We start from the raw sequence: 12,166 nt of genomic DNA on the forward strand, positions 1-12,166 counted from the left end.
CATTCTTAGAATACAGTGTAAAGTCAGCGTACGCTGTACATACAAAGGCCCAACATGGCGTAGACAGTTTGTAAGATATTGTATGAAAGCTAGTGAGCTTATAACCCGAAGCCTTGGAACAAATACATACCCCGTACAGACTGCAACATTTGATCTTAGTCCAAAACTAGTCCGGGCACAACCCGGCCCAGGCGCGGCGATAAATCGCAGCGTACAGACACAACCGGATTCAACAGGGCTAGTCTTAGCACCGACTCAACTGCGCAATGCCTCAGTTTAGCTTGTTACGTCACTCCAACAGACAGCAATAACGGTAAAACCAACGGTACGCGCCTGATAGAACTATTAGGATTTATAACTGCATACTGTAACTATCAGAAGAAGAAGAATATTAACAGGTAATTGAATAGGCAGCAGAAGCTGCAACCGCGGCGTAATAATCGAATCTGTGTATCCGATTATAATTCAATTGAGCCATTTTATTAGCAATGGAAGCAATATGTGCGTGTGTGTGTGCGTGTGTGTGTGTGTGTGTGTGTGTGTGTGTGTGTCTTTGTGCGAACGTTTGTGCGAACGTTTGTGTGTGCGTGCGTGCGTGTGTGCATTCGTGTGTGTTCATGTGCAATATGTGCGTGTGTGCCTTCGTGTGTGTGTGTGTGTGTGTGTGTGTGTGTGTGTCTTTGTGCGAACGTTTGTGCGAACGTTTGTGTGTGCGTGCGTGCGTGTGTGCATTCGTGTGTGTTCATGTGCAATATGTGCGTGTGTGCCTTCGTGTGTGTGTGTGTGTGTGTGTGTGTGTGTGTGTGTGTGTGTGTGTGTGTGTGTGTTTGTGCGAACGTTTGTGCGAACGTTTGTGTGTGCGTGCGTGTGTGCGCGTGCGTGCGTGGACGCACCCGTGTATGTGGAAATGTGTGCGTATATATAAGCGTATATATGTGCGTGTATGTGCGCGTATGTGTGTGTGTGTGTGTGTGTGTGTGTGTGTGTGTGTGTGTGTGTGTGTGTGTGTGTGCGTGTATGCGTGGGCGGCTCGATCGGTATATTGATTATGAACGTTCTGTAAAGTTGATTAATTTGTGAAGTGTCTGCATTGTTGGCTGACGAAGTCGCATTTTAATATCAAATAAACAGTAATTCCAGATTTTTGTATGTACAGTTTTGTTTAATAATAAACATTCAGTATAACATTTATCTAGATATTCTAGATCTATGATAACTGATTTGATATATAGTTAACGAAACCATACACGTATACCCATTAATTAAGTTCATTCGGTTGGTAGACTAAAATATAAATAACAGGGTAAATTTTTACTCAACCGTGAAAGTTTGAAACGAACCGCTGACGTTTCGCCTCCTGCCAGGAGGCTTTCTCAAAGCAAACGGATGTTAATCAGTTTTGACCACCAGATGGTGTGGTGGTCAATAGCTTAGTCCACACGTGACTAAGCCTGTATCCTTGTGGTGGGCAAGGACGACTACGAAAAACAAGTAAATACTATGTTGAGTGATGTAAAGAACTATGGGAAATTAAAGAAAGACCCTACAACGAAATATAAAAGCAAACTAGTGGCGATTCTCCAACGTCCGAAAAGAGAAGACAAAATTACTGAAGCTCAGTACAAGTTCCTGTATCACACGGCTGAAAATGTACCAACAATCTACTGCACACCTAAAATACATAAAGAAGGCAACCCGTATAGACCTATAGTCGATTACACAGGCTCCATAGCATACAATTTGTCAAAAAGCTTAGCCGATCTACTGGCCCCTTTGGTAGGCACCACCAAACATCACATCAAGAACTCAACAGAGCTAGCAGAGCAACTAAAAACTATACGTATGAAACCAGACGAGATATTAGTCTCCAATGACGTTGTCTCACTCTTTACCAACACTCTGATCCCAAAATCGATTAACATAATCAAGTCGAGACTGGAGGCAGACAAAACATTGAAGAAGCGAACCAACCTCACCACAGACGATATCATCGAATTTCTCACGTTCGTCCTTACGACCACATACTTCAAATTCAGAAACCAAATATACAACCAGAATTTCGGAGCAGCCATGGGTAGCCCGGTCTCGCCTATCGTTGCCAATCTTTACATGGAATGGCTTGAAACGAAAGCCATTGAGACAGCACCGTCTGATATCAAACCTAAATTGTGGCCAGGCTATGTAGATGACACATTGGAAATCATTAAGTCTGGTGCAGTCCAACAATGGACAGCACACCTCAACAGCATCGACAGTACCAACAACATCAAATTCACGTACGAGAAAGAACTCGATCAAAATATTCCGTTCCTCGACACACTCATTCATAAACGAGAAGATGGTTCACTAAAACTGACGGTGTATAGGAAAAAGTCCCACACGGACCAGTACTTAAACTTCAACTCACACCACACAGTCAACCACAAACTGTCAGTGGTACGGACGCTACTAGATCGTAGGGACAAAATCATAACGGAGAGTGAGCGACGGAAGCTTAAAGCGTCGCCACATCAAGACGCACCAGGAAAATTTCGACCCCAATTGGACACATCGAAAAGTGTCAAGGAGATGAACACATCAGGGGGAAAAACATCCCAAAAGAAAACTCCACGCGAAGAAACGCGAAGGCCATGATCGTCCTACCCTATGTCAGAGGCGTCACGACGTATTTAGGCGTCATCTAAAAATGCAGGTGTGGCTTTAATAGTGAGACCGTTTGAGACTTCAAAACGTTTTTGGTACACCCTAAGGACAGAACAGATATCACAACATTACGGACTGGTGTTTACAAGATACCTGAAAAAGTTAATTGGAGAACCGGGCCGAAAATTTAAACCCGCCTAAAAGAACACAAACAGGACGTAGACCCGTACAGCCCAAATCGTTCACAAGGGCCCACGAAAACAGTCGGCTAGCGAAATCACCAAATCCGCGATCACTAACTACGTACCGAAGGATAATCACACATCGATGGGTAGAATTCGAAGATCATCGATCGCAAGCCAATCAAAATCAGGCGTTGGATTAAGGAGGCCATCTGGATCCGCAAGACCGCGAAACATCAAACCGGGAAGAGGGGGATACAGGCTTAGTCACGTGTTGGACTAAGCTATTGACCACCACACCATCTGGTGGTCAAAACTGATTAACACTTAGTTTGTTTGAGAGAAGCTCCGGCAGGAGGCGAAACGTACTTCAGCGCGTACGCTTCAAACTTGCACGTTGAGTAAAAATTAACCCTGTTATTCATACACGTATATATTGATATCGTAACGGAGCGGGAGACCATATCGTGGAAGATGGTACGGTTATAAGGAGAACTATCTTACTATTATATTAGACACCATAATAACCATTCTACCTAAGCATAAATACTTCGTTTCTGCTTTTGGCCCTGGAAGTGTATGTCGAAATACTTACCCAAGCTGTAACGCGCCGAGAAAAACAAAAGATGTCAACAAATCCACATCATATACCGAAACTTTGCTCATCCTCTCAAATTCGCGTCTCAACTCAACAAAAATCTTATATTAAATTAAAAGTAATTATGGTACGACGCATACCTGTTTCCGTTTTTGTTAAATTCTCCTCACTGTGGATCATTGTTTAGTCGTTGCGTGAAAGTCTAAATAGCTCGTTTCTATTTCCAGTCCTATATTCAATATCAAACAGTGCATTACTACTAAAGGGTGCGCGCCTATATTCGCCATTTCTTCTCAATGATGGATAATATTGGCATATTAATTAATGTAACAGATTTAGGGCAATATTAAAATGACGATAACATACTCCAGCTACAACTATAGCGCGCCTACTAGACGAAGAAAATCCGCACCATGTTGAAATCAGTGCTGGAAATAACTCGTTTGCTCGAGAAACGACGCGAGTACGCAAAACGATAATACGCGCTAGCATACTTTTACCCCGCACAGATGGCAAGAATTTGATCCTACATCAAACATGTATGATCCTACATCATCCCTGCCAGGCCGCGCCGCTAAATCGCAACGTACAGGTCAGGCGCAGAAGAAGACGACAGACAAATTGTGTCTGAAATTTTGTTTTTGATCTTCACTTCACTCGAGTCTTATTAGAACTTGACAGAAGAATCTATCTAGAATGCGTGGGAAAGCAGACATAGGAATGTGCATGTTTACACTTCCATTGCTAATAAAATGGCTCAATTGAATTATAATCGGATACACAGATTCGATTATACGCCGGTTGCAGCTTCTGCTGCCTATTCAATTACCTGTTAATATTCTTCTTCTTCTGCTATTACAATAATGCAGTATAAATCCTAATAATTCTATCAGGGGTACCGTTGTTGTTTAACCGTTATTGCTGTCTCGTTGGAGTGACGTAACAAGCTAAACTGAGCATGCGCAGTTTGAGCCGTGCTAACTTAGCCCCTGTTGAATCCGTGTTGTGCCTGTACGCTGCGATTTATCTCGCCGCGCCTGGCCCGGTCTGGCCCGGAGCTAGTTTGATTGAATAGGATCAAATGTTGCAGTCTGTACGGGGTATGTATTTGTTCCAAGCTTCGGGTATAAGCTCACTAGCTTCTACAATATCTTACAACTGTCTACGCCATGTTGTGCCTTTATGTCACAAACAGGTACGCTGACTCTTACACTTATCTAAGACTAAAATTAAATACATGTGTGTATATTTATATAATAATAAACACATTTAACTTTTTTGGGCAAAAACGTAATACCAACTAACCATCAGATGTTCATTTTATAGCGTAATTGCATTAAACTGTATTAATGTAATACCGATTAATCCAATCACACAGCTTCTATTTGACCCATTTTAAAGCAACATTCCAACGCGCGTCTATATTTCTACGCTCGCTAAGGCTGCCCATATAAATATTCATGCGTCGAATGAACACCGCATAATGAATGAGAGTTACTGGGGAAGCCGCCTATTTCTGTCATTTTAGTAAATAAGTCATATCGGAATTAAATCCCCGCCGCAATATTTGCAAGATCAGATAAGAGGGTTAAGTTGGCCTATATCTACATGGTTATGATAGTACTAATGCTATGTTTTTTGATCTATAATTCTTTTCACTAAAATCCGTACTTCAATTACAGCACGCCCACGCGTGCACAGAAAAGTTTACGAATATGATTTGGTCATTTGGGATATTTTTGCAAGTTTGTGTAATGCAAAAAACTAAAAACGAGTGTTTGTTCGTTAATCATGTACTTTCCTAAGCGTGCCTCGCTCATTTTTATAACCCGCTTTTTTCTATACACCTAAATAAACACAGTCTGACTTTCCAATAATCAGCTTATTAGCAGTTCTTATAGCCAGACCCTTACCGCCCACTGTGCTAGCCTAAATTACCAATCATAACTTGAGCCAAAACCTTAGCCCAATGCGAGAACACTGGCAATCGACGTCAACTATACAGCGAATATTTTTTAAAGCCTAAAAACTATTCAAAAATGACTTAGAAAACAATATATTTTCGTTAAAGAGCGGTGGTCAGAAAAACTGAGAGTTAGCAATTTTGTAATAACATAATAATAATTAATTTATGTTTTAGCTTACCCTAAGAATAAGTCATGATCAATTAATAAGTAAAAAGTAATTAAATTGACTAAAAATGTTTTTACAATTTTAGGACATACTGTACTAAATTGTAATGCTTAGCGAAATTCTAGTCATTATGTGAATCATGCTAATGTTAAAGATTAAGTTAGGGTAATAAGATAATATGATATAACCTTTTAATTTAAGTTGCCACGGAAAACAAATATGTAACAAAACGCTGAAATAACACATAAAACAACGACATAAGCCACACGTAAACATCAGTTGAAATTCGAATTGATGTCGATCGATAGGGTGGCGCTTAGACAATAGTTACAAGTGTACGTGTTACCTACGAGTCCTTTCTTTCATGTACTCACCAAGCACTTATTCCATCTGACTTGTATGGTTAACGGTATTATTGAAGAGATTTATATTAATATAAGCGATTCACATAACTATGAATATTTTCACGCGAGAGTCGAGTATAGGCGTGAATGGCCGATTGAGTATAGAAATTAACGCAGAACTAAAATCGTTTTTCGATATTATTATATATTCGAATTTTGGCGTCCCATACTCAGGTGTTTGATGAGGCTAAATTATGGGTAACGCCATTTGAGCCTTGCAAGGTATAGGAGGCGAAAATTTCAGCTAACTTTGAAAACAAAATATACATTTTGCAGGCGCGCATAGCACATCGAAATATCTTGTAACCGCAAAATCTGACGAAATCGTGAATATGCTATGCTGATTCAAGTTCAACACACGCTCTGTCCTAAAAATGCTGGATGGCGCCCTACATCGGTGCTACGAATATCATACATTATGCAGGACACCGCGGCGCTTGCCATGGAGAAACTAAACGCTCACATTGGCGACGCTTGGTTGATAAGAAAAATAACCCAAAAAATCTATCCTATCTATTTATCTAATCTATTATCTTATCTATATATATATCATCTATCGTTATCTATCTATCTACTACTTATCTATCTATCATACTATCTATCTATCTATCTATCTTCTATTATACGTATTATCTATCTATCATATCTATCTATCATTATCTATCTATCTATCTATCAATTCTATCTTATCCTATCTTATCTATCTATCTTCTATGCTATCGTATATCTATATCATAATCTATCTATATCTACTCTAATCTATATCTATTCATCTTCTATCTATCTATCTTCTAGCTATCTATCTATCTATCTAATCTATCTATCTATCTATCTATCTATCTTTATCTATCTATCTCTCTTATCTAATCTATCTATTTATCTATCTCATCTATCTATTTATCTATCTGCTCTTCTTATCTCCCCCATCTCTGCTATTCTATCTAGTACTATCTATCTATCGTATTCATATCTATCTATCTATCTATCTAGTCTATCTAATCTATCTTTTATCTATCATATCTATCTATCTATCTATCTATCTATCCTATCTATTATCTATCTATCTATCATCTATCTATCATATCTAATCTATCTTATCTATCTATCTAATCCATCTATCTATCTATTATCTATTAGCTATCTATTATCTATCTATCTTATATCTATATTATCTATCTATCTATCTATCTACATCTATTCTATCTTATCTATCATCTATCTATACTATTAATGCGGTATAGTATACGCCAATGTAACGCGCATTGTTGAGCAAGATGCAAGTCAGTGCCAACTGAATCCCGGCTTTCCTGCTGCCTGGCAGGGGCCCGTGTTACGTTAAATGTGTCTGCAGGGCGCGTCTTAATTTAATTGCTGCCTGCAAGACCGTATATTTATTGTTTCCGTCGGTACTCTCCCCCGTCTTTTTTTTTAGCTTAGATGACCTCGGAGGTCAAATCCACATGCTGCCCACTGACATTCATACAATCCACAATTTACCCCTACTGACACCTTTTGAGCACCTTCTCAGATCTCGCGTACTATTGATATGCATCCGAGAACGACAACATACATACATTCACAATAACGTATTAGATACAGCAAGACCAGCAGTCGTCGCTACATGTTCATAGTAGCGGAAGCAAACGAATTCTTTCTCCTCGGGAAGAATAGACCGATCGAGACTACATGCACAGGTTGGTGGCGGGGGCAGCTTCTGGTGCTGGCGGCCCACCAAGAGGCTGTTAGCGAAGTACTCGGCCCAGTGGAATCCGCACCATTGTCGGCTGATGAGAGAAGCCCTTCTGTTGGGCGAGAGCAGCGCGAGGGTATTCGGTGTAGGATGCTGATGAAGAACCATCTCCATTCCTGAATGCATGCAGCCGATTCAATTGCGATTAGCGGGCGTAAAGACTACCGATCATTCCTTCTTACTCCTCTCTCTCTCTCTCTCTTTTCCTTTCTTTCTCGCGCTCTCTCTCTCTCTCTCTTCTTCTTCTTCTCTCTCTCTCGTTCTCTCTCGTTTGCCTTCTCCCCACCCCTCTCTCTTTCTGTCGAGCGTGAGCGCGCGCTTTCTCTCTCTTGCGCACCCTCTCCCCTTCTCCCTCCGTCTTCTTTCTTTTGCCCTTGCTTTCTTCCTGTTCTTTCTCGATAGTTTCCGCTTAGTCGGGCTATCGGTTTCTCTCTTATCCCCTCTACCCCTTTCTTCTTTTGTTCATTCTCTCTCTCTCTCTCTCTCTCTCTCTCTCATCTCTCTTCTCTGCTTTCTGTTCTATCTCGTGTTTGGCTATTTTTCCTTCGCGCTGTCTCTTTTCTTTTTCCCTCGGCCCCGCTTTCTCTCATCACTCGCTCTCATGCTTGTCTCTCTCCCCCCTGCAATCGCTCTATATATAATCTATTTATTTATCTATCTATCTATCTATTCTAATCTATCTTATCATATCATTCTATCTATCTATCTATTTATGCTATACTATACTATCTATCTATCTATCTTATCTATCTAATCTATCATCTATTATTTATTCTTTTATGCTATCTATCCATTATCTTTAGTACTACATCTATCAATTATATTATCTATCTATCATACTCTTCTATCTATCTATCTATTCATCTCATCTATCTATTATCTATCCTATCTACTGTATTATCATCTATCCTAATCTATACTATCTAATCTATCTATCTATCTATCTATCTATCCATCTTATCTACTAGCTATCTATCTATCTTCTATCTCGTCTGTCTGACTGTCTGTCTGTCTGCTAATCGATCCATCCATCCATCCATCCATCCATCCTCATCCATCCATCTATTCCATCCATCCATCCATCCATCATCCATTCATTCATTCATCCATCATCCCATATCCTATCTCCATCTTACCATTCCATTTATCTATCTATCTATCGTATCTATATCTACTTATCTATTTCTCTCTCTCTCATCTCTCTCTCACTCCCCTCTCTGTCACTGGTTTCTCACTACTCTTTCGGCCTATGATACTCTTCGCGCCTACGCTCTCTACCAATTTACTCCATCTCTTATCTTGATAATTATCTCTCCTCACACACCGATGTTGCTTACCGTTCAAGCCGTTGCTGCGACTGCGTTGGCTGCATAGCTAGCGGTTGTGGTCCCTTCTCGGCTGGGAACCCGTGACAAGGGAAGGCTGCGTAAGGTCTTAATCGGCTGCCTGAAACCATGGCGGACTTCACAAACCTTAGGCCATACCTCACAATACCTCAGTGTGCAAAGTAACGGAAATGTGTTGTCGTGTGGTGTGCTGTGTGGTGTGTTGTGGTCGTGTGTGTGAATGGCCGCTGTGTGTGTCGTTGTGTGCTGTGTGCTGTATGTGGTGTGTGTGTGTGTGTTGTGTCGTGCGTCGTGCGATGTCAACGTTGCGTGTGCGTGGCCGTTGTGCACGCGCGGTGGTGGTGTGCGCGTCGTGCGTGCGTGCCGTGCGATGGCCAGAACACCTGTGTGCGTTGTGTGACTGTGAGTGTGTTGTGGTGTGTGCTGTGTGTGTGTGTTGTGTGTGCGTGTTGTGTGTGTGTGTGTGTGTGCGCGCGCGCGTTTACCATTGCTTCATTCACACTCACCGTGCGCGTGGAAGGAAACTTTGTGGCTGAGGAGGGATACGAGTTTAATGTGTACAGCTCTCTTTCCATGCATTTCAGTTGGTCGGCGATCTCTGGCCTGTAACAACGCAGAATGCTTTACTCAGATCTGCTCATACATTTCACATTTCACAAATGCTCGGAGACAATACGTGTAAATGTCTGGAGTGTCGTCACAATATCGCATGTCTCATCTGTAATATTATGACACTCTTGAACATAGGAACACATCCGTACTATACAGGGAGTCCGGGTGCATGCTAATAAATAGCCTATAGCAAAAACAGTTTTGCACGACCCCTCGAGTACGGACCCTCAACATATTGAACAGTGGGTACCAGTGGGGACCGGATCTCGCGTAAGATTAGGTAGGAGTGGGTTAGGTCAGGATGAGTTCCGACCTCATACATTGCCACCACTCTATAAAAACAACGCTGTGTCTCGAAGCCCACCGAGAGCACGTGTTGCCTCATGCTTTCTGCTTTTACATAATATCAACAGCGTGTTAAGCCTTCTTAATACGCTCTTGATAATATGAATATATGCATAATATGCACATATATTATATATACATCCCTCCCTTCCTACGAATCTACTTCTGCGAATTGACACATACACGGCGGCGATTTTGTTCGTGTGTGAGCTAATGAGAGCGTGTTGAGTGGTCGGTGATTCCCGCGGAGAAAATTCTAATAAAAGCATCTAATAATATCCCTCAACACGGAACTCCATGAAGCGCTGGATTCCTCACAAGTGCTTGCAGGTGGCGCATGCAGAGCGCTCGCCGGGTAAGCACGCAGCGCAGACGCCCGCCGCTTCTCCCCGTATCTCTCTGGCGTTCTTGTCAGGCGAGCAAATATTATGATAACCAAAATATCCTCTAGTAGGTAAGGAGAATTCTACCTATGAAAATAGCGAGCAGTTTGGAAGAAAGGTTCTATATCGACCAGGCGGCCGTTGTCAGAAACACCGTAAAGGTTAATGTTAATATGCTATTTACGACAAATGTTAATGTTACGAGAATAGCGTTGACAGAAATGCATAGCAGCTATGGGAAAACTTATACGATAACAGAAACTTTATAATTGCATGTCACAAGGCTGCTGATTGGATGACAATCGATCACAAAATTCAAATTCATAATGAAAAAACATGAGTCTCCATCGTTAGCCTCGAATCAAACCAGCAACTTAAATTTCTGGCCACTGATACTGGCGAAATGTTACAACTCCCGACAGTGATTTGATCAATGTCCACTTTGCACAGTTGTTGCCGGGTACCTATGATGAGGAATTCCGTCTTGTCGTCGTTCTACATTAGCCGATCAGCAAGCATCCAGTCACGGATAATTTTTATACAGGTTTCCATCGCAGAGACGTTGGAAGGGTGGTTCGTGGCTGGCAGCAGAATTTGGATTGAAGGATATAGGTACATTTGGGAGTCATCAGCATAGCAGCGGATATCCGGAAAATGAGCTTCAAATATTGAGACATTTTTTGACGCATATATGTTGAAGAGAAGAGGCCCAAGACATGAGCCTCGTGGAACACCCCACTTCCAGTCGAAGCTGCCTGACAGAGTCCCACGTATTGACACGCGCTGTGATCTTTGTGACAAATAGGATAAAAACCAGTCAAGTGCTTTGCCCGTAATGCCAATCCTAGACTAAAGGCTCTTGAGTAAAATATCATGATCGACAGTATCGAAGGCAGCACTGAGATCCAAAAGCACAAGGAGAGTAACTTGCTGGTTGTTCATGTTCATTAATATGTCGTTCTTAACTTTAAACATGCAGTGCCGTTTCAGTGCTGTGTTGTTTCTTGTAAGCTGATTGCATGATCGGGAAGAGTCCATTCACGGTCATGTGCTGGTATATTTGATAAAAGACTATTTTCTCCGTCAGTTTAGACACGTAGGTGAGCTTGCTGATTGGGCAGTAATTTTGAAAAACAAGGTCAAGTCCCGGTTTTTTCAACAAGGGTGTCACGAGTGCTTCTTTCCAGTCCTCAGAAAATGCAGCTGTATCTAAAGAACAGTTGACCATCTTAGTGAGAGCAGTTAATAGCTCATCAATGCAACTGATAATTAATGGAGTTGGTATTGGATCCAACACAAAGGTCTTTTTTGATAAATTGCTTATATAATTTTTAACTTGTTCCGGCGACAGTAGCTGAAACTCATCGAATACAACCTGTGATGCCTGGTTAACTCACCTATCAACCTCAGCAGCATCTATGTCTGACGGCTCATGAATGACGCCTGTATCTCCGTCCTGGAACTGCACTGCGTCAAGCTCCATAGCTGTAATGCAACAGCCTATTAAACTTGCGCGTTTTGCGTTGTGCGCGTGATGTGTGAATGCGTGCACTTATAATTTTACAACATATTCTCACCTTTTGTACACAAGAGCTCTTCGATCAGTGGTCGAGAAAAAGCGCTGTCGCTTTTGTCGTGTTCCTATAATGGGATGAAAATAGCCTATTATTGATACGGTACCACCATCACCACTATCCACAACAACAACCACAACAACAACAACAACAACAACAACAACAACAACAACAACAACAACAACAACAACAACAA

The 12,166-nt window shown here is 41.5% G+C and overlaps 1 protein-coding gene across 1 annotated transcript in view; it reads left to right on the forward strand.

The window, feature by feature from the left end:
* LOC106818053 overlaps positions 1–12,166 on the forward strand; it is a 28,036-nt gene that overhangs the window by 3,780 nt on the left and 12,090 nt on the right. The window contains exon 3 of the mRNA XM_014822776.1: positions 7,489–7,495. Coding sequence (XP_014678262.1) covers positions 7,489–7,495 — 7 coding nt within the window. The remainder of the gene's footprint in view (positions 1–7,488; positions 7,496–12,166) is intronic.

This window comes from Priapulus caudatus, unplaced genomic scaffold, assembly GCF_000485595.1.
Source record: "Priapulus caudatus unplaced genomic scaffold, Priapulus_caudatus-5.0.1 Scaffold36, whole genome shotgun sequence".
NCBI classification, from domain to species: domain Eukaryota; kingdom Metazoa; phylum Priapulida; class Priapulimorpha; order Priapulimorphida; family Priapulidae; genus Priapulus; species Priapulus caudatus.